The 22,862-nt window shown below is 38.6% G+C and overlaps 2 protein-coding genes across 4 annotated transcripts in view; one reads left to right on the forward strand and one right to left on the reverse strand.

The window, feature by feature from the left end:
- The window catches only part of slc49a4 (solute carrier family 49 member 4), a 55,133-nt gene extending 45,952 nt beyond the window's left edge, over window positions 1–9,181 (reverse strand). The window contains exons 1-2 of the mRNA XM_042426682.1: window positions 8,887–9,181; window positions 4,739–4,832 (exon numbers count right to left, since the gene is read on the reverse strand). Of these exons, the coding sequence (XP_042282616.1) occupies window positions 4,739–4,832; window positions 8,887–9,181 (389 nt within the window). The remainder of the gene's footprint in view (window positions 1–4,738; window positions 4,833–8,886) is intronic.
- Window positions 9,182–9,350: 169 nt separating this feature from the next.
- Window positions 9,351–22,767, forward strand: hspbap1 (hspb associated protein 1). 3 transcript variants are annotated; one of them, XM_042426679.1, is made up of 8 exons: window positions 9,351–9,545; window positions 10,555–10,753; window positions 11,974–12,158; window positions 13,923–14,059; window positions 16,564–16,735; window positions 19,821–19,904; window positions 20,349–20,459; window positions 21,482–22,767. In XM_042426679.1, exons 1-8 carry the CDS (start codon window positions 9,351–9,353, stop codon window positions 22,055–22,057), a joined length of 1,659 nt encoding a protein of 552 aa, XP_042282613.1. In that variant the 3' UTR covers window positions 22,058–22,767. The 3 variants fall into 3 exon arrangements, with proteins under 3 accessions (XP_042282613.1, XP_042282614.1, XP_042282615.1); XM_042426680.1 differs by lacking the exon at window positions 9,351–9,545 and adding an exon at window positions 9,552–9,738; XM_042426681.1 differs by lacking the exon at window positions 9,351–9,545 and adding an exon at window positions 9,758–10,288.
- The last annotated feature ends 95 nt before the right edge of the window (window positions 22,768–22,862 follow it).

A 22,862-nucleotide genomic window follows, 5' to 3' on the forward strand; every position in this document is an offset into this window, starting at 1 on the left:
CATAGCAGCACTTACATACATGATCTATGATAAATCTACTCAGACTGTAGAATTAGTTTAATGGTATAATGTTGTCTGCCGGAGGAGCTTTGTGTAGTCTGAACATCCCTTGCCCAACCTGAGGGTTATCTCAGGTCAGGTCAGAAGTTCACACATTTTTAATGGAAAGCCTGCATTGTAAACTTTTAATCATTGGCCTTTACCTGGCAGGAAAGATCTAAAAAAAAAAGAAGACACAATTGAGTTGGAGTGTAGAATCCAACATTTTTGGCCTTTACTAATAACTAAAGGTCAGGATATCTTGACCTCAGCTGCATTAGTTTTGACCATCCTTTCTTAATATGGAGTATTATTTTAAGGGGCCACTCCACAAAAAACAATAAAACAACTAGACATTTAGAGTTTGTCCACTGTGGCAGGATTTTGGTTTTGATTTACTGATAAAATTAAAATGTCAGTTTTAGCTCTCGCTGTAATTTCTGGAGGATCACAAATCAAATTTTTGGAAAGCGGTTAAATCATTATTGCATAATCTACTTCATCCTTATTCAATGAAATTGTTCAAGGTTCAACCATCAGTTGGAAAGAAAATATGTGATGCATTCGTGTTCTATTGATCCAAAAAGTCCAATGGGGCTGATCAGTTAGAGCCAAGGCTTTTATTATTAGCAGCTCCATTTCTAATCGAATGCTTAACTTGTATTTTTAATCTAACTGTGGTAACAGAAAGCATCCCTTTTGGAAGACAGCCTACGTCCTACCTTTGCATAAAGGGGGTCAGTCCAATGAGCTAATAATTATCGACCAATTTCTAAACTATCATATGTAGCTAAAGTGTTAAGAGAAACTGGTAAATGATCAGGTGAGAACATTTTTATCTCAACACTCAACACGCGTTGAAAGTTTTGAATAATGTTGTTAGTGCATTAGATAACAAGCAGGATTGTGTTGCCCTTTTTATTGATTTATCTAAAGCCTTCAATACTGTCGATAATCAAAAATCTTTTGAAACACCTGCAATCTATTGGATTTGATGAAAAGTCATGTAATTGGTTTGCAGATTATCTCAGTGGTAGAACACAAGCTGTTGTGGCTCATGGCTATCAGTCCAGCTTTATGAGAGTTAACAAAGGTGTGCCACAGGGTTGTATTCTAGGACCACTTTTATTCACAATTTTTTATAAATGAATTAAGTGAAAATGTTAGAAACAGTACCATTCATCTGTACATGGACGACGCTATTCTCTATACAACAGCACCCTTTGATGCCCAGGCAGTTCAAAACTTATATTTTGATTTCTGTGCTGTACAGAAAACTTTAATTGATCTTACATTATTATTAAACTCAGATAATACAAAATGCATGCTGTTTTCTAGAAAACTGGCTAACAGTTCCACTGAAGTGAATATTGCTACTCTTAATGAGACAGCAACTCAAAGAGTATCCTCTTATAAATATCTTGGTTTCTGGCTTGATGACAAGCTGTGCTTCAAAAAACATATTAATGAGCTGACTAAGTCCTTAAAAGCAAAACTGGCATTCTTTCATAGAAATAAGGCATGTATTACCCAGAACTGCAGAAAGCAAATTGTTCAGTAGACCTTTTTATCATTATGGACTATGGTGATGTAATTTATATGCACTCTCCTGCCTCTACTCTTAAACCTCTCGATGCAGTCTATCATTCTGCCCTTAGGTTCATAACTGGGGATGGCTTAAGAACACATCGTTGTATACTATATGAGAAAGGTGGGTGGCATTCGTTGGCAGTGAGAAGAGAATGGTACTGCATTGTATTTTCAAAGCACTTCTTGGCAAACTTCCTGGGTATCTCACATATCTTTTTAACTATAGATCATTTTCACACTGCACCAGGTCCCAAGACTATTTGGTCCTCGAAAATCATCATGTTAGTACTCAGATTGGGAAAATGGCATTCAAATACTATGCTCCACACAAGTGGAACAATCTGCTTGTAAAATTAGACAAGCTTATCCCTTTTAATCAATTTAAATCTCTTTTGACTAACATAGAGCAGTGTGAATGCATGTGTTTCATTTGAATTGAATATGTCCCTTATGTCGATGTCTTTGGCCTGTTTGTCGTATAATCTGTTGATGTATACTGTAATTTTGTGCTTTTATTGTTTTATATGTACACTAATCAGGGCATCTTTGTAAAAGAGAGCTTGCTCTCAATGGAACTCCCTGTTTAAATGAAGGTTATTAAAAGGCAGGCCAGAAACAGCAAAATACAACATCCTGAAGATTTAGGCGATTGCTACTCCACTAAAACCTATGACGAATCCCAGAGGTTGAGATGGATTAAAGTTATGATTCAGCCATTAAAAAAACACTATGTTTCTCACTGAAATATAAGTTTCCTCAAAACAAGCTGCTTTGTTTTGTTGGCAATAGGAAAGTTAATGCCTTAAGTGGCCTGTAAATGTTGCCACTGTAAAACACTAGCAGGACCACATTATGTTATCTAATGCAGTGATCTATACAAGGTCAACAGTCCGAGACAAGAAGTCTGCACATGTACCAAACACGTTTAGTCTACATGTTGGTATAAGCATGTAGAAATGGGCTAATGTGACAGCACCTCGCTGATCGCAAGGTTGTAGAAAGAGACCATAAAAGCTATTAGTGGGCTGTGAGGAACACACACATACAGGACGCTAAAACCACAGAGTGACAACAAATCCAAGATCCAAGTCCTGACATTTTATGGCAAATTGTAAATACTCTTTTTCAAATTAGGCACTGTCTCAAGGAAATCATGAATCTATCCCTTTCTTAATATACTTCAACAGAAGCTTTTTATTTTTCTTACATTTGGCCTGTATCACTGTAACATTAGCTGTTCACTCCACTAATGGCTTTCTTATCCCTGCCTCATGAGACACAGAGGGAAAGATATTGAAAAACAAAATTGATTCATCTGCTCTTTGAAATCCAAAATGATTTAAAAAAAAAAACCTAAAATCCATGGAGTGAAAGTGATACGTGACTCATTCTATGGAAATACAATTTCCTCTCCGTATTGATATTTTATGATATACTGCCTCATTGTGGAGCCCAATAGGAATCATTAGACAGATTACCACTCAGAAATACTCAATGACATTACACTTTTAAAAGACACATTATAATTGAAATGACCTTCTCTGAGCTTTTGCACCTACTAAAAGACGAACACTGAGCTCATGGGTAAAACCGAGAATGAAACACTAAGAATAATAGGATTCTTTTTATGTTTTCCAGGGATGGCCTGTCAAAGAGCTGTCTGATAAGGGAGGAAACTGGCAGCAAGGACACAAAAAAAGAAATAAAGGAACCATACAGTATTGAGCTGTCTTTCAGAATTCTGTTCTCTGGCAGCCAAATGCTGCCTGACCGTCCCTCTATTCAGGTACAGGTCTATACTTTGATGAAAAAGGAACAGGACCTGTAAATCTATGCAGCTGAATACAGCAGAAGACCTTATTAGCCACAATAGTAGTCACTATTGCATGTTGCATTAGGCTGTGCTGATATTCATCCAAGTGCTTCACTACGCTTCTTTATTTCATCATGTTTGTGACAATAAACTAATTCTTAAAGATCAGAAGAAAAAGACTCTGCTTTTACTAATAATTTTTTGTCTGATATGTTTTTCCACAAAAAAGTTGAATTACCTCTTTAAAAATCTTAAAAATTACATCTCCTCTTTGTCCCTCATTGAAAAATCCAGAATCTGTAAATAAGCTAATAATTTTCATTTCAATAGTTTGAATGCTGGACAAAAGATGTCTTCTTCTTCACTGCAAAGTCTAGTGTGGGAACAGCCTTCTAGTGTCAGACACATACATCATCCTGCACAGCGAAGCTCAAATATCCAACCAAAGGAACAAGAAGAAAAAAAACAATTTTGACTAGAGAGGACTTTAACATTTTTGCCACTGCCCTTTGCCCCAAAGACAACTAAAAAAGGACTCATTATGGGATCACTACAGTTATTACAAATCATCTGGTAGGAACAAGTACGTCTGAACCAACCTTGATGGCAATCAATCCAATAGTTGTCGAGACATTTCACAAAAAATTTCAAGCTTGCAGTGGCGCAAGACGACAATTAAGGGGATCATCAAAATCATCAGGATACATCATCTGGGAACCATGAATGTCTGTACAAAATGTTCTGCCAAATCCAGTACATGTTGAGATATTTCACTGAATAACTGAACACTGTGAACTACTGATGGTGCTAGATGAAAGTCAGGGGGACCACCTAAGACAGTAGAATACATCTTCTGGGGATCCTGAACATCTGTACCAAATTATATGGTGATCCTAGACATTTCACTAAAAAACAAAAATGCCCATCCCATGGTGGTGCTAGAGGAAAGGTTGGAGTATCATTTAAGTCATTAGGCTTCATTATAAAATTATATCACAACTCACAAATCCTCATTTATTAAACTTCTTTATACGTCAGACAATGAGAAGGCCTAACTTTTGCATTAAGTTCTTTTGGATCATAACCTGATGCACATAGCTGGTCCTGAATTGGCTGTGGTGGTGGGTTAGAGAGATTTGTTTTAAATTAAATTAAATTATGGAAATTATGGAAGGCTTCTGACTGCACTGAAGATCACGAGTCAATCTTTGCCTCCTCTCCAAAACTTTTCTAAAAGGACATCATCAGTCTCACTCCACTAAACCATCTGGTGCTATGTTTACACAGGAGCCTTACCATCGTCTGAGAGGCTGGTCTGTCAGCGGGATGCTCCGTAGAGCAGCCCCTAGCAGCATGAAGAATGCTGAGAGAAGGAGGGAGGCCCGCAAACCTGGAAGACAAGAAGATATGGTTACGGAAGTGGAGAGAAGAGTGAAAAGATAGCAGACAGAAGATAGGTGACTGAGGGACTGAGCATGGTTGAGGTCACTGGCACAGATAGTCAGGTTTTTTTCCAATCAAAAGTTGTTATAATACTTCCCAAATAGGGCTGTCATTCTCTATTAATTTTTTGTTTTTTCATTTTTTTTACATTTTGCCTATAAATGTGTTACATTGCGAGGCAGTTGGATTTGTGAGATCACGACATCACACGAGAACCCATCTTGTCAGGTTTCAAGTTACACGCCTGTGTCCAAACCAGCGGTGGTTCAGACCAATCAGCGTCATAAATGCAACTGCCTCGCAATGTAAGATGGTGATAAACAGATGGTTCATCCAATCACCTGCCAAGTATTCTTTGAAAGTGCCTGCCTTTTTCCAAACAGTTCCCATGAATAACTTCTCAGATGGTTCTGTGTAACAAACCATCTGGCGCATCAGGTTAATACATGTAAGAAAATGGTGAAAAATGTCCGTCACAATTTCCAAGAGTTCAAAATGCTTGTTTTCAAAAACCCAAGGATATTCAATTGACCCGGGGGATGGAATGGACATTCTGCTCCTTTGATTGGTCACTTAGAATACTGACCATGACCTTTGATTGGCTGTTTGATTTGATCACTGACACAGTGGAAGACAGGCAGTTGCCTGAGAGAACAAAGGGAAACATAAATAATATTTATCAGCTGATTCTCCATTTTTTCACCACTTACACTTATGAAAAAGAGTTAAGATACCGTAGCAAAAGCCTTAACACTGTTTAAATCCACTTTCATGTTTGTGAAACCTTTATTTTGCTTATGAAAACAGAAAAAAGCACAATTTCACTGATATTTTTCCATCCAGACCACATTAGACCAGGTCTAGATCAAAAACCACTATACTTAGACTCACACTATACTACCATAATTGTTGCTGATTAATTTTCTGCTGATTCACTAATCATTTAATACTTTTCCAGCATCTATGTGGCCAATAATAACACCAACCATTCCAAAACAGACTAGAGGAATCCCAAAATTCCTTATTTAATATTGCCTGTGTAACAGCAGTAGTACAGACAAAGTGTCTTTCTCTATCAACATGGAAGTCTCTATTCTCAGTTTCACCCACATGACGCACATTTTAGGAAACTCTCAACTTCCCTGTTCTTTTTTTTCCACCAGTTTTCATTTGCTGAACCTTTGACTAACAGACCACAGTCATCATTGTGGAGAGCAGGTCAATATATTGACACCAGTGAAACAGTGCTGGGTTGGAATTGTACTTTATCGATCCCTAATGGGAAATACAGGTCACAGAATGCCAATATTGCATTATGGTGCATGTTAGAAGTTTGTCGGGCTGCATTCTTTAGATGTCAACATGGGCATTGATTTGTCCATACGTACTGTATGTAATGTTCTGCTGTATTGACAAGGCACTACTAGCAACAAGTATCAACGGAGACTTTGTCAATGAATATTAGTTTTCTGTCAAGACTGTGCTCTTTCTTAAAAATCAAGAAACAACTTTTCAACAAGTCATAGTGTTCATTTGATCTGGAGAAGACAATAGTTGCATGGCGATGCTGTCTATCACTGCCTACAAAGGTCAAGAAGCACATTTGCACCTGCCAATTCAACTATGGATCGACACAATAAACCTGAATGAATGTCTTGCTTTCAACATTTTAATTATTCACCAGTCAGGCCTATTCATAAAGGTGAGAGCACACCCAAATCAGTTCATCCAATTGTAAACTTTTGGAATCATTTCATAATAATTGTGCTACAGAGATACTGTATTATTCTACTTTTGGTGCTGCATGTGGGCTAATATTTCACATAGTACTGCATGTGTATTTACTGACACCTACATATAGGTTATACGTTAATGTTTACAGCTGTGTCGTCTTGGATGTATAACCACATATATCTTCTTGAACATTGTTCTGTACATTGAGAGCCACCATAAACTAGAGTCAAATACCTTGAGTGTGTAAACATACTGGAAAAGTAAGTAACCTATATATGTCAGAGAGGCCCTGGAGGCCAGCAGCTACAAACAGGACTTTCAAGCTTTACAACCTCACACTTAAATGTGTGGATCAACACATTTTACAACATCAGCATATATGTTCAGTATGTCATATCCTAAGCACATCATGTGGGCTTACTATTCCATGACGGCATCACTCATGACTTGATATTAAGACTGTAGCCTCTCCTGGATGGCAACTACTGCATCAACAGTTTTTTAATTTGGGGAGGGAGGAAATCCCAGAGAGAAGCCAAACATTTTCCTCACTGACAAGTTGGAGCAAAACCAGTGTGTGTGTGTGTGTCAATGGACAACAGTTAAGGCCTGTCACAACCTCTGGATTTCACATAGGTTTTTAAACAAGGTCACACCATGGCTTAATACAATTTGCGAATGCTGAATGAGCTGCCCTAATTCAATATATGACTCAGCAGCAAAGACTTGCAAGCTGCATGTATAAAGTTGAGCATTAATTTTACATGTCTGATGGGAATCTACAGGTGGGTTATTTTACTAAGATTATACATACTTGTTAGTGATAAGTTTCTACCACTGAGCAGCTCATGTGATGTGGTATTTTTTGTTTTCATTAGGCAAACAAACACCCAGAACTGCTAATTGCTGATGAATCAGTATCACAAGTTGAGTTATGTAATTTCTTGGCAGGATTTTCCTTGTTGTCTTCAATGCATAAGTTGCCTGGTTACTGAGATCTTGTTACTGTGTTGTTACTGTATTTGTCACCTGACAGTCTTGCCCAACGTTGACTTTTACAAGTTAGTCAGGTGATGCAGAGGAACTGGTTAGATGAAGTGCTCTTTGACTCAGTAGCTCAAGTCAAGAGATCTCCTTCAGGCTGCCTTGCCATCGCTAAAAGGCACTTTACAAAATGTTCTGCTGTTTCAAGGCCATTGTGAATCTGATCTTTCTTGAAAGACAGAAGTCTTAAAAGCTCTGCAAGAGTTGCTTATCCTGCATCAGCAATTTTAACTCTCACATGGTTCCAAATCTGATGTTGGACACAAGAAAAGGAAAACCCTTGTGCACCAACTGATGTCTAATTAAAAAAGTGCCATTTACAAATGTCAAATCTGCAAAAGAAGAAATATATCACTCTTAAAAGAATTTATTAATCATCTGAAGATGGAAAAAATGCAACCTATACACCTGCATGTGTAGCACCAGTGCTGAATCAATTATTCGATTAATATCTTAGTCGATGAACAGAAAACTAAGTAAGTTAAGCAAGAATGCCAAAGATTTATTGTTCCCAACTTTCCAAAGATGAGGATTTGCTGCTTTTCTGTGTTTCACACCTTAATAATCAAATATCTTTGGGTTTTGGGCTGCTGGTCAGACAAAACATGTAATTTCAAGATGTCACCTTGGGCTCCAGGAAATTGTGATGGGTATTTTAACTGTCTGTAGACTAAATCAAATGAAAACTGACATATTAATGTATAATGACATAATCATTTGTTGCATCCCTATTTAAAACGCACACTAATTTTCAAACTACATATTAGTATCAGCTGATTAAGTTGGGGAAACGTTGGATAATGGTATCAGCTTCAAAATCACATATTTATTCATCCCTCTGTGGAGGTCAGGAGTCGCCATTTTTGATAACAGCTATCAAAATACATGATGTGACCAGGGTTAAAATCTGTCGGTGTCAAAGTACCTCGAATTTGTAATCAGGCCACAGAATCTGACGGATAACAGAACACTGTGTAACACCGGATATCAGCACTCATCTTACTCACTGTATGCATATGAGACTATCATGTGTAGGATTTGAGTCAAGTAACTGCACTAAACTTTTTCTGAGTGATTAGCCATCAAAAAGAACAACATGTCATGTGTATTTTAAGACTTTAAGGTTGGTAATATTCCTGTAAGTACAGAGTATGGATCAAACGAGGATTCAAAACATCATCACGTTGAGAGAGGACACTGTGTACCATATCAGAACAGCTCACCTTTTTTATCCATTAACCACATAAACAGCAGCCAGGGGACAAACCCCACTGGACCCCACAGAACCAGGACTGCGATGTCGGACTTGGTGAAGCCGTAAGCGTGAACGGCAGAGTTCTGGATGGGACCCCAGAAGTTCCACACCATCCCTTGCATTAGTCCCAGCAGGGAAAACAGTGTCAGAACCAGCCATCTTCTCCCGTACACTCTGCTGTTTACCGGCTGACTGTTTGCCTCCGTGTAAGAGGGGACGAGAAGCGGCTCCCTTTCGGCCTCGGTGCTCGAAACGGCACCCATAGCAGCTTTTTGTGTGTCCGTTCAGTTTAAATTCCGCCTTCAATGAGTGTACAGCAGCAGGAAATAAGCTTCTCACTGGGATGCTGTCGAGCTCACAAACAATAACACCCCGATAGCCTGTTTCAGTCACTGGAATTTACTACGCATGCGCCAACGGAACTAGTTTGAAATGTGGAAACTGTGGTCAGAGGACTGCCATTTTGGCTCGGCTGGTGCATTAGTTTCAGTGGGGTTGTGGCTGCTACCGCAGAGCCGCAATGGAGTAGATTCACAGGGAGGCGGTCCAAGTGTAAATAGAAACCGTACACTGTCATGTGAGGTTTGTTTACTTCCGCCCGAACTTCAACTGCACGTGTTGGACAAGGTGAGTCCCCTGCTCCAGGGACCCCGCTTCTTTCCGCTAGCTACGTTCACCTAGCTAACGTCCGCTTTGTTGTGATACTTTAACATGGAGTAGATGCCTGTTCCATAGCGAAGATAACGTTCCCCCAAGTAGAGCCGAGCTAAAAGCGTCGTCTTATTGTTAGCTGAAACAACAACGCCTAACTTTCACTATCGTGAGTGCTGACGTTCTAAACAAAAATCAAGCTTTCGATCTTGAGCAGAATTTCATTGTGTAAAGGCAACTCCACCCATTCTGCCATTTTATCCAGATAATTAGTGAAACAAAAGTTCTATAACGTCACTGGCTCATGTTTGAAGGTGGAAAATGTCCACAACTAACCACTAATACTATCAACAATGTAAAATGGGGAAAAACTATTAAACGGGAAAATCTTTAACACAAGTATGCTTTTAGGAAAGTTAACTTTGGTTAACGCTTCAGTATCAGAGCTCGACTGATACTGAATTTTTTGAAGTCGATAATGATAATATTTGAGACTTAAAAATATTATAATGGAACAGAGCCCTGACTTTTGGATGAACTGGAACACATATCAGTGGCCGATCTCACTAATCTCTTGTGAAAGAATGGGAGGAAATAGCCTCCACAGAAGAATAGAGGCTTATTATGCCTCTATTCTGTTCTATTAATTTGCTATTAATGTAACTTTAAAAACTGACCACCGTTGACCCACACTGGCTTTAGGTGGCTCGTTCTGCCTGGTAGGTAAATATCTGTCATAAGTTCTGATAGATTACGTCCCTGACAGAATGAGATAACTGTTTATGCCTCAGGTACAGACATGGTTGAAAATCAGGCTCCTGAGTGGTAACACACAATTGTGGCCATGTCTTTTAAGTTGTTTTATGTAATTTACACTAGATATGTGTGCACACTGTGTTGGTAAATGACAGAACCCTGAGGAAGGAACTGTACTGTACTGTAGAGAGGCACACAACAACACTGCTGTTTCTGGTGTATACTACAGGTCATGGCCACCACCGCCTCCGCTAAACCCTTCAGTCCAGAAGAGACTCGGAGGATTCTGCATCATCTGCAGCAGCCAGCAGTCTTCTTGAACATGACCTGTGGCTGGCCTGTTCTCCACTGGACTGCAGAGCACCTGTCTGGCTGCCTTGGTAACAGACTTGTGCGATTCAGACTTGGGAGAAAAGAGGAGACTAACGGTAGGAGCAGAAGATTAATTCCGACAGATCTGGGTTGAAATAATTTCTGTGTGATAAATCACCTGGATTGAACATGCAAAATGAAAACAGACTTACGTGACCCAAAAAGATCTAATTCAGGCTCCGCACCAAGCACTCTAAGCAGACTCAAGCTGTTGTTTTGAAAGTACTGAGATGAAGGTAAAGAAATAGCTATATACAATGTAGGTAATACATATATGATCATTTTTTGCTCAAAATATTTTATTAGTTTGCATTACTCAAAAGATGTCATGTTGCATAAAAATTCTGAGAAAGCAACATCCATCAGTGAAAGGCCCAGGTAATGATGAAAAGGGAATGAACACATACATGGAGGGAGATTCACAATGGTGGTTGAGATCTAAGCAGACATAGTTTTAATAAGAATCCAGAAAGATTCCCATAGAGAAATTCTCTCTTGGACCGCCATTTCATTTATCTGTCCTCTGAAAGCTGTGACTGAAATCCAATTTATGTACATATGATATATATATATATATAGCGTGAACATATACCTTTTCCTGTTTTTTGTGTATCTTATAATATCCATGCATAAAGCTTCTAGGGCAAAACCAGCTCTCTGTTTTCAGAAAAAAAAACATAATAATTGTCTGCAGTCTTGTGTAGTTTATCCTCTGACAGGTGCTGATTTACAGGTTAGACTGTAGTTAGCTGAACCGGATGAAGTATTGGAGGTTGTTTAATGATCTGATTTCATAAATGTCACATAAGAAAAACATTAGGAGCTTTTTGTCTTTGAGCATCTGGTGTATGTTGCCCTCCATGTGGCTCTAACAGCTACAGTAATGACTCCTTCTGTGATGAATAACAGAGAGCGTGTCCTCTGATAAAAGCTAGCTAATTAGATTTCTAAATCATCTTTTTCAGCTGCTACAGCTGACAGGAGCACATTGCTCATGATGGATTATAAATGCCATCACTCAACCGTAGACACACTTTGTTTACTAAAACAAAACCAAGAGTAAATCACTACAACAGTGATTTATTTTTCTCATAAAAGCAAGTAAAACAAAATCGCATGCCTCTGTGATGATGCATAGAGCTGTGATTCTGGCATGTGAATTGCATTTCTTTTTAGCATAGATCAACTGAATTGTTTTGCTGAAACTTTATCACAATTTCCCACTGATTATTCTCTTTCTTGTGCCTTTTCTTGCTTTGTTCTCCTGCTCTCATAGCACCTCTGTTTGAAACCCAGTGCTCCTATGTGGAAGCCAAGCTGGCTCAGTTTCTCAGCTGGACCCGGGGTCAGGCTGGGACTGATGTAGGGCCTTTCTGTGACTATCCCTACTCAGAGTATTGGGCCTATGCTGACTATAAGTACATCGCCATGCTGTTTCAAGATCAGCCTTCCATGTTTGAGGTAATCAGCCTCCTGCATACATACATGTTAAGATAGTAGGTCGGTTTTGTAATGCTTGGTCCAACAGACATGTAGGGTGATCAGGCTCAGATCCAGATCAGGCTTTTTTGTGTTTGTTAATTGTCACCTCAGATTTTTGAGTGACATTGCAACTACAAAGATTTTTTTGAAAAGCATGCAACTTTTTATAGGTAAGTACTTTTTTTATAACACACCAGTGATTGTAGTGTGTTTTTACGTTATTCTGTCAGAATCAACAGCAGTTCCTGGCTGCTATGACAACATAGAGGTTCTTGAATATTGGAGATACTCTGCAGATCAGACCGAGTACTTGGACAATGGTGTCTGCATACTTATGTATCTTATGTTAAATAATTCTCTCCCTTAACCCACAACCTGGTTGTAATTTTTTCAAGCAGTGAAGTCATATTTACATCATGTAATTTTTAACAGCTGCCTACAGTGAGGTCAGGCTGTCTGACAGATGTAACAAGACCAGCAGTGCAGCAAACATACCATCACACATTTGGTCTTCTTTCTTGCTTTGTTAGATCTAGTTTTATGTATTAAGCTTCAAGTGATGAACATGTTTTGCATAAATGAATGACCAGGTTCGACCTGGTTAAGATTTAATGCTATATTTAAACTAGTGAAAGAGAAACCCCTCTCAATTCAAAAACATGTTTTTATAAGTGTGTTCTTTATAGAAATATGCCCGTGTACTGTATGGTAAGTATGTATCTTCATTGTTTCTGTACTAAAAAGTAGACACATCCTGCTGCCTCAGTGGGTCTGTATCATCTTCAGTGGAATTAATCATGTATGACTTGGACTTATACATGAGCCAGAAGTATGACATCAGCACCAACAGTCTAAGCAAACAAAGTCAAGAAATGTTAGAAAGACCAACTTTTCTTTAAGAAGATAATAAATTCATTTTTAAAAAATTATTACCTATTACCGTCTAATCTAGTTGCAAGACTGTCAGCTTATCAACAAATGAAATATTAAATGAAAAAATTACATATTGAAAGACCCAAAATATTCCTCTCTGGTCTTTTTTATTTTTCAAAATGCTCATTTTTACTTTTTCTATTTTTCAATTAAAAATCAAGCTTTTGCCCATAATGATTTTATATTAGCTGCTATTCTTGTCCTCCGATAGGTAAAGACATAAAAGTGCCATCCTTTGTAGAGCCATCGCTAAACATTCATTTCATTTTTATCTCAGTGATAAATTTTTATTGTGCGTCCACGTACAATTATTACCTGCTGACATTCATGTCTTTGAGACAGGCAGACATGGGCTTTTTACAGAATAAACGGTGCTGCGTAAAAGAATGTCTGAAGGCGAGATTGACCAGTCTGTCATTTACAGCTGCCTGCATATATGATAATTACTTCATTATTCAGGATGCTGGCGTGATTGCTACACCTTTGTGCTCTGACAGGACATGACTGACAGACCAGTTTGCCTTGAAAGATGACAAATACTGTAGCTGGGTTTTCTACACAGAGGTGTCCATTGGTTACCTATAATAGGCCTTGTCAAAGAAGCTGATGAGGCGGGGAAACATCTCTGAGCTGAGTTGAGACAGTTGTGAAAATGTGAGTCTTGTCTCCATGTCATGTTATTATTACGCGCAAAAAGAACAGAGACTTCTAATTTAAAAACCAGATTGTTATTTATGTTTTTCACATTATTTTAGGTGGATAAACGACATTGACATACTGTGTGTGTCTGTGTGTGTGTGTGTGTCGCAGGATGTAAAGTGGTCTGAGTTTGGTTTTGAGGGACGTAACGGGAGAGAGAGCACCCTATGGATCGGCACAATGGGGGCCAACACTCCATGCCATCTGGACTCCTACGGCTGTAACCTGGTACTGCAGGTGCAAGGACGGTAAGGATGATACCAGTAGATTTTTGCTATATTTACGTGCACCTAAATAACCAGATTACAAGTGCACAAAAAACTAAACATGGTTTCCGTTATCACATGTAGATTTCTGCTGTGGTGTGTGTGGCCATGCATACTGACTGAAACAAGAGACACTTTAGTGATCTTCCTTATGAACTGAAAAGTGGAACCGCTAAATAATTAGATATTCAGTTTCAAATTCAATACAATAATGGTAAAATTATGGCCCACAGCAGCAACATAAATTCTATGAATAAAGGTAAAACATTCTTCAAGAAGGCGCCTAATTTGCATTAACTTTTATCTTATCTAAATTATATTAACAAATTAACTTGAGCCAGGTTGGAGGGTTTAAATAGCACTTTGGTAATTAGGATTTCCCACTGTTCATTATACTGACATATTAACATTTAAACAAGATGTGGTACTCATCTCCCAGACGACTATCATTACAAAGGTTACACATCCCCTTTGTCCTATTACAGGCCTTATTATATCTTCCATTTACTTAACATTTTTGTGTTGATAACCCTGTAGTTACAGTAGAGAGTCTATCTGTACTTTCCACTTACGGCAGCCCTTCTGTATAAACTGATTAAACCTCTGCCCAGTGGTTAATTTTAACTAATTAATGTTGTAACATTTTTGTGACAGCCAGAAGTAGGGCACACACCTTCACAGTCGTATGTGTGTGTAAAATTCTAACAAAAACTTTTCATGCTCTCCACTACAGTTTCCCGCAGTACAAACTGCGGGAAAAATGTGGTAATTCACAGAAGAAGAGAAAAGAAAGATGAGAACTCCCGCAACACTTGTAGTATGAGGAACAACAAGCCGAAATGTGTCAGTCAACAATTAGTTGACTGACGCATTTCGGCTTGTGGTCTTCATCAGGGTCATCATAAAACACATTACAAACACCATTTAAATAAAGTAAGTTGGGTATGAAAAAAAGTTGAAAAAAAAGTTGAAAAAGATATAAAAGACAACCAATCATATACAAATAGACACATATCAGCCAATGGGACATCTACAAAGATGGGTTGGATATATGGTCATGTGGTTTCAGGCCAATCGTTCTCCAAGATTAAGTAGTTCATAGGAGACTCTGCATGCAAACTAGAGTCAGACTACTGCAGCGCAATACCTTTTTTTTCATTCATCGTTCACATAAATTAAATTTCTTTTTTTTGTACTATTTTTCATATTTTCTTTACTTCTCCTCAGACTACACCATGTACAGTTTTTATTGGATCTAATTTCTGTCGCAGCAGTTGAATTTGTTGACTGCATTGTTTGTTTTATCTACATCAACTGGCAATGTTTCTGGAAAGAGATTTTGCTTTAGATTTTGCAATATAACTGAATATAATTGAAGTGTGATCAAAAATTATAAGTTAAAAATGTACATTGAATGATGAATTTTGGCAACAATAAACAGGATGAAGAAAGGTATACCTATGGAGATAACAAGTAAAATAAAAAGTGACATTGCCCTGTCACACGTGTGATAATGGGCCTGTGAATTAGACAGAGGAGTCTGAAGCTGAGCGGAAGGAAGATTCAAGATTCTATACAAGAGCAGCTGTATTTCACCACACGAGTGGTACAAGTTTTCTGTCTGTTCGCCACCTACGTCTTCTGCAATGTGAAAGGTGCAGGGTACGGTAACTGCTGACAGAGTGTGATCTGTCGTCTGGCCCCTGAAAGACAGTTAATTTGTCGCATAGCTCACAAGAGAGGGAGGGAGGGAGGGAGGGAGGGAGGGAGGACGCTGTGAGTCAAGAAACAAAAGAGAAAAGGTCTTTTTGTATCTTATCTCAGTCTACTGTTCTGATCAGCTGTTTTATCTCACTTCTTGTAATTGGGTCTCAGGCTCTTTTATTTAGTATTGATCTCAAATGGAATATCATCCAGTTCAAGCAGTTCTTTGACACTGCTGATCCATGAAAATACAACAGAGCTGACTGATAGAGTGACATTTGTGACAGTGGTGGGTCAGATGAATAGAAAGCTGTAGCAGCATAGATTAGATCACAAAATACTTTATAGTGCGATTTCAGAGTTTCAGGTCAGAAAAGACTAGATGGTTTCATATTGAAGGATTTGCATTCGGGTCTGTCGACTTTTAGCATTTCCTATATATCATATATCATGACAATGTGTAGGAAAGAAAAAAATTATCCATAATAACAAATTCTTCTGTCCTCTTCTCATGATTTCCACATTTTGTGTTGTGTTTTGAGCAAATGTAAGTGTATTCTGGACCCATCATATTAAAAAACTGTTTCATCACTTGTAATATTTACTATAGTCTATCAGAGTGCAATAAAAGTTAGTTTACAGTTTTGTAAAGCTGTGTTCTTGGCCTACAGTGAATTTACAGTTTCCTCCATAGATAACTGAAATCACTTCGCTTAGTAATGTTTGACTTGCTCAGTAGGCTTATTGAAATCATATCAATTTATGATGTGTCCTGTATGCAGGAAGCGCTGGCACCTGTTTCCTCCAGAGGACACTTCTAAACTCTACCCTACCAGGATCCCCTATGAGGAGTCCAGTGTCTTCAGCCAGGTGGACGTTCTCCATCCAGACCTGAGGAGGTTCCCTGCTTTTCAGAGAGCCAGAGCCCACACGGTCACTCTGCAGCCAGGACAGGTGAGAACCCTTGACACAATATTTTGCAATACAATGTGACAAAATGTCATCCTAAATACGCCTGCAACTAACGATCATTTTCATTATCCATTAATCTGTCAGTTTTTTTCTTGATTAATCAATTAGTTGTTTGGTCTATAAAATGTCAGAAAATTGTGAAACATGTCAATCACTGTTTCCTAAAGCTCAAGATGATGTCCTCAGATGTTGTGTTGTCCTGACCAACAGTCCACAACCCAAAGATTACAGTTTACATAGAAGACTAAAGAATAAAGAAAATATTCACATTTGAGAAGCTGGAATCAGAGAATTTGGTCAATTACTTCTTAAAAAATGACACAATTAATTGATCATCAAAATGGTTGGTGATTAATTTAATAGTTGACAACTAATCGATTAATCGTTGCTGCTCTAATCCTAAAGGTGGTCAAAGTAAATGTGACAGTCACAGAGACGTTAGATGAGTGTTTTTTCCCCTTGTGAAGACAGCCAGACTGTCTGTTCATGACTCATACTTTTCTTTAAAAAAAAACATACCCATGACCAGAAATTAAAGTTTGTTTCTGTGTTAAATTACATTTCATGACTAAATGAGGTGTTAGAACAATGTTATTTGAGTTCAGATACTTGCTCTATGTGTTAATGAGGACATTGTTTACACAATGAAGATGAAATTCTCATCTAGACAGTATTTGGTTCTTTAATTTAGATTTAGTTGTAAGTAGATAAGAGTCTGCCTGTGAAAGGAAGAGATTCTATTATTTCCCTTTTTTTAAACCAAAATCTATATGAATACAATTATAAACCAAAGAACAGTTCAAACTTGAAAACAGCCTGCGTGCACATTTTGACTGAAGAATGAATAAAATTAGAATATTCTACAGTCATGGTTTGTTTTCAGTCAAATTAGTTGTATTGACCTGTGAGCCTGTACAGTATTGTTACACCCCCAAGGCTACATATTTTTCAAATCCAACATTTAACTAAGACACATCAAACACTAGTTTACAGACATTGGAAAACTATCATGAGTGATTGACTAAAGTTTCATGTTATGCAATACTGTAGCTCTACATTTATGCAATGATCTGCTTGTGACACAGAAGCAATAACCATAAAATATAGCATTATTGGTCCTTAAGCTCCCAACATGTAGAAATCGACCGAACAGAGAGATTTATTTGCTGTGGTGTCCTCCATAAAGGTGTGAAGCAAGGCCTTGGTTCCGATTAAAATCTGGCCTCAGTATAACTGTGTCACCTTCAACAACCTTGAGGAAGTGGAAGGTTAAGCAACAATAAAGTCGACTGCGTCATTACTCTTGGTGTCTGGCCAGGAGAAACAGTTACATGGTCAAGTCCAGGCCAGTAGATCAACTGACAGATTAGACAAGTTTCTGTCATCTGCTTTGCTTTAGAAGCAGGTGGCTTGAGAGTTATGAGGTGGCTGTAAAGTTATGATTGAGGTGTTGTGCAATCACAGGTTAGCTGCCATGATGCCCTAATTTTCAGGAAGTTCTTTGCCATTTTTTAAGAAATTTTCAATTCTGAATCACTGCAAACGTTTTCCTGGATGTATTTGTCCTTCTTAGCCTCGTTTCATATTCAAGCTGCATTGTTTTGTTTTTCAAGAGTCAAAATGGTGACAAAGCAATTAGCCATCTGTCTCTTTTTTTACTGTATGTGCTGGAGCTGCTGTAGCATACTAAATACCCCCCCCATCAGCAACGCCAAACCCAGCTGTTAGGTAACTCTGAAGGCTGGTTGTAGAGCAATGTGCAGGTCAGGATCACCACTGATACCATAGCAGACCATTTTTCTTGTCTTATTTATTGTAAATGGATCATGGATTTTCTTCCTTGACCTTTAGGAACTCAATATGGTGACAGGAATCTAAACACAAAGTAGAAATGTCCACTTCTTAGCTTTAAGCACATCTCACAGTCCTCATTTAGTGAATGGAGTTGCCTCAGATGTTATCACATGACCTTAATCTGGGCCTGTTTTTTCAAATATATTATTGGCTGTGTGTAGATCATGTGATTGCGTTTATATGAGATAGGTGTGTAGATGAACCTCCCAGCGTGCACTGGGGCCATAGATCCAAGGACATAAATGTGTTAGGTTTCTGCATTGTTACTGGTGTTATTTTGTTCCACATTGTGCTCTACAGTGTCTCCATAATAATAAGCCAGATGTGAAAACTAATGCTTTCTGAAATCTCTCAAAAAGCAGTTTTAATTGCGTAAACAATTTCAATCAAAGAGAGTTCTGCGGTTCATTATTTAGTAAGTCTTAGTGTTCAAATGACAAGTTCTCATTAATGCCATATGCTCTGGCTCTCAAACTAAATTTGGATTAATTATTTTTTAACTTTAAGTTTGTTGTTATTTAAGTTTGTGTAGTTTGTGATGTATAAGTCAAGATGACTCTTGAATATAAAAATTAAATTGTGATAATTACACCAGCAGATCATAACGTCAGTCATAATAATATCAACATTCTTTCATTATATCTCCATTTGCATGGGGTTCATCTTAAAACATCTTGGTCATGATCTAACAAACTGTCAATAAGATGCACTTTTGCGGGTTTGTTTCTGATGAATTTTAAGCAAGTTTAGAAGAACCAAAAATCCAGACTCACATCAAATCATCAACATTCTAATTTGGATAACTCGGTTATCCACATATGAAGAATGGGGCCCTGGTTCCTTAGTCACACAGACCCCTGTCTTGGTCCAAGGCTGGCCATTGGCATCAATGCATCAATCATCATTGGCTTCCTTTATCCATCTAGGTCTGCCCCCAGTCTCACCTTGAACCCTCCCAGTCAGTGCCGTCGTTTGTTTTGTCCTGCTCTTTATGTACAGTTTAAAGCTACAAGTTGACCTTTGTGGATGGAATGGATGATGTGGGGAAAAAGGTGTATGCTGCCATCTAGTGGATGATCATTATGCTTACATATATCCTACCACATTTATACAGTGTCAGAATAGTTGAAGGACACAAAAAGAAGGGAGTGGAAAAATCACTAAACTCTTAATCCATTTAAGCTCCTGAAGACTTTTTATCTTCTCTGCTCAGGTGCTTTATGTCCCCAGACACTGGTGGCACTATGTGGAGTCGGTGGATCCCGTCACCGTCAGCGTTAACTCCTGGATTGAGCTGGTAAGCAACCCAGCCATGCCTCCTCTTCACCCTGAACGCTTCAGCTCAAAACTTGACATAATGAAAACATGATCCATATATGCCAGACAAATTTTGGCATTTTGAGAGTAGGCATGTCAGCTCTTCTCCTCTTTGCCCTGACAAGGACCGGCTCTGGTTGATCCTAACAACGGTTACTGCTTCCAGATGAAGGCCCCTCTCAGCTTTGAGTAATGAACAGACCTGGCAGTAAACGATTCCCAGTCATTATGATGAGTGTGTGTGGTGTGCTGCCAGATGAATGTTTATTTAGAGAGCGGGTCCCTATCCAGCTTCCCCCTGCAAGGTCACAGACACATCAGACTGTGTCTGTAGCATATGTCCAGACTGTCTTTGTCATTCAGTGTAATCATCTTGATATGCAGTACTCATACTTATTTTGCTTGGCATTTTGTTCCTGTGCAGGAAGGGGATGACGTGGCAAGAATTAGTGAAGCTGTGACCAAGGCTGTTGTCTGCGCCCTTAAAAGCACACCGAGTGATGACAACACCGACGAATGGCTCAACCCCACTGAGGTAGCAAATTAATACTCTGATTTTTATTACTCTCCCAAATAATTGATGTAAAATATATCTAAGATAAGATATAGTTATAGTTATGGTCCCTTTAGGGATTTTTTTTCTTGGCCTCAGCATCGCTGCATCACAAAGCATTTATATCCAAACATAATTAGATGCTTAGCAACATCATCCCAACATTATCCCATGTAAGGTATATTAGATTTATCCCACCTACTGGAGGTCATTTGCCTTGCAGTCACAGTATGAGCTGCAGTATAGAAACACAGATGTTAGGGAGAGATGAAACTAACTATAAAGAGAGGAGAGAAGGACTGAACTTCAAACCCTTTTACTTTCTTACTAACATCTGTGTCTTATAAGCTTTTTTTGTAAAACATATAATAATTTGGTACTCTAAACTTAACAGACCAGCTTTAAATCAGGCAGAATAAATTATTTAGAAGATAATGTCAGTCTTTTCACTGTAGCATTTCTAAAACAGCTACTGTATACATGAGCCGTAATGGAGGTTCTGCAGGGCCAGCTGAGTATATTTTATCTCAGCTTGTGAGCATGTAAACACAGACATGACTAAAAATGCAGAGGTTTCCCCAAAAAATTCAGTAGCCAGCTGGTCAGTCCTAGTGAAAATTGGTGAAGTCTGCTGCTTTCACCCCATTTACAATAGTGTTTTTGTTAATATTACCATTTGGGGTTGCTAAAGTCATAAATTTTCACATTTTACACCGTATAAAGTTTAAATATTTGAAGTGTCTTGCTTTCACAGATACATTATAATTAGCATTTCTATGTCTAATGTTGAATTGGTGACTTTGCACAGGTAAACATTAACTTCATCATGTTATTCAGTCAGCAGCCTCTTCAGACTTCCTCTCTCTTAACTCCAGAGTGTATTGACATTTAGATATAAAAGTAACTCAACACACAGAGGTGAGTAGTTGATTGTTTACCCAGTAGCTGTTGCTTGTTGAACTCTTTTTAACTGTCTGACCTTTGTCTCTCTTGTGTTTCTGCAGGAAGGAGTAGCATCCCATAATGAGAACATGCAGTACGTGAACCTGGCAGTGAGGGCCTGCGCTCAAAGACAGAGGAGTGTCTGTCACAGCAAACTGACCCAGCATCCGAAAGACTCTCGTCCAGTCAAGCGGGACTCCAGTGGACAAGTCAGGAGCAACAACGACCCTGTTAAGGACTCTCATCTAATATATGTGCGCTGTCAGCAAGAAGACTCATCAGAAACAAGGGCAGTGACCCCAAAAGATCTGGAGGTTAAATCCTTCAGAAACTGTGTGGGCCAAACTCAAGAGGACTGTACTGCAGCTCCAAGAACAGAACCTGCATCTGCTGTCAGACTCCACCAGGGAGAACATGAATATAGCCCTGGTTTAACTCATTGTAGACCATGTGACTGTGGTGATGGGAACTCAGAGCACCGACAATCAGAGGACTGTTGGGAATCAAGACATACAACAATAACTACTAATGACCTGCTTGACTGCCTGGTGCATCCTGATATCATCACCCGTGTCACTGAACTTTTATTGGAAAGGCACAGAGGAAGTCACAGGACCACCACATCACTCCAGCTTTAATATACGCAGGCCAGAAACAATATCTAATAAACCCCCAAAAAAGCTCCTCATTGACTAGTAATGGCACAATCTGAAAATGTCAGGATAAGCCTGTCTTAGCTTCTCTCCTCCGGGTGTCTCGCTGGAGTTCGCTATAATTTAGAGCTGTGGAAAAAACCATCCTCCTCGCTACCGCTAATGCTCTGGTGTCAGTAAAAAGTGAGAGAGGAAAGATAAAGATTAATGCAGCATTTCACCCTACTTTTCTTTCTCCTCTCATCTGTCAAGGTCTTCCGGAGATTAACCCCAAATGCGAGAAGTCACAACCAAAACCAATCTTAATGCAATGAGTGACGCCATCGAGTGGCTCTAACATTTCCTTATTTTGTTATCCTGAACATACTAATCCTATTTGGTTCTCCCACAACAAGAAAAATGACCGCTTAAATTAATTTTGTATGCTAATGCGCCAAATGATTCAAGATGATATTCCTGGGATGTGAACATTTATTTTCAGCATAATGTTTCCCTGTCATTTAGTGATGTGAATTGTCATTGAACAGGCACCGAGGGCTGATAGTAATGGTTTGGTGATTGATGACAGCTGTGTAAGGACCGATGAGTGAAATGGGTCTGTTTGAATATAGTCTGCTGCCACAAGTAACACATCTATGAGAGAAGGGAAGGGCACTCGTGTACAAGAATAATAAATGTAATCTTTCCACTAAGAATGTCTTTGTTAATTACTAATGTCCTGACTAGGTTTCCACTGATATGAACAGACCATAGATATTTACACTTTCAACATAATATACTGTGGAGCAAA

The sequence above is a fragment of the Thunnus maccoyii genome, chromosome 11, assembly GCF_910596095.1.
Source record: "Thunnus maccoyii chromosome 11, fThuMac1.1, whole genome shotgun sequence".
NCBI lineage: Eukaryota > Metazoa > Chordata > Actinopteri > Scombriformes > Scombridae > Thunnus > Thunnus maccoyii.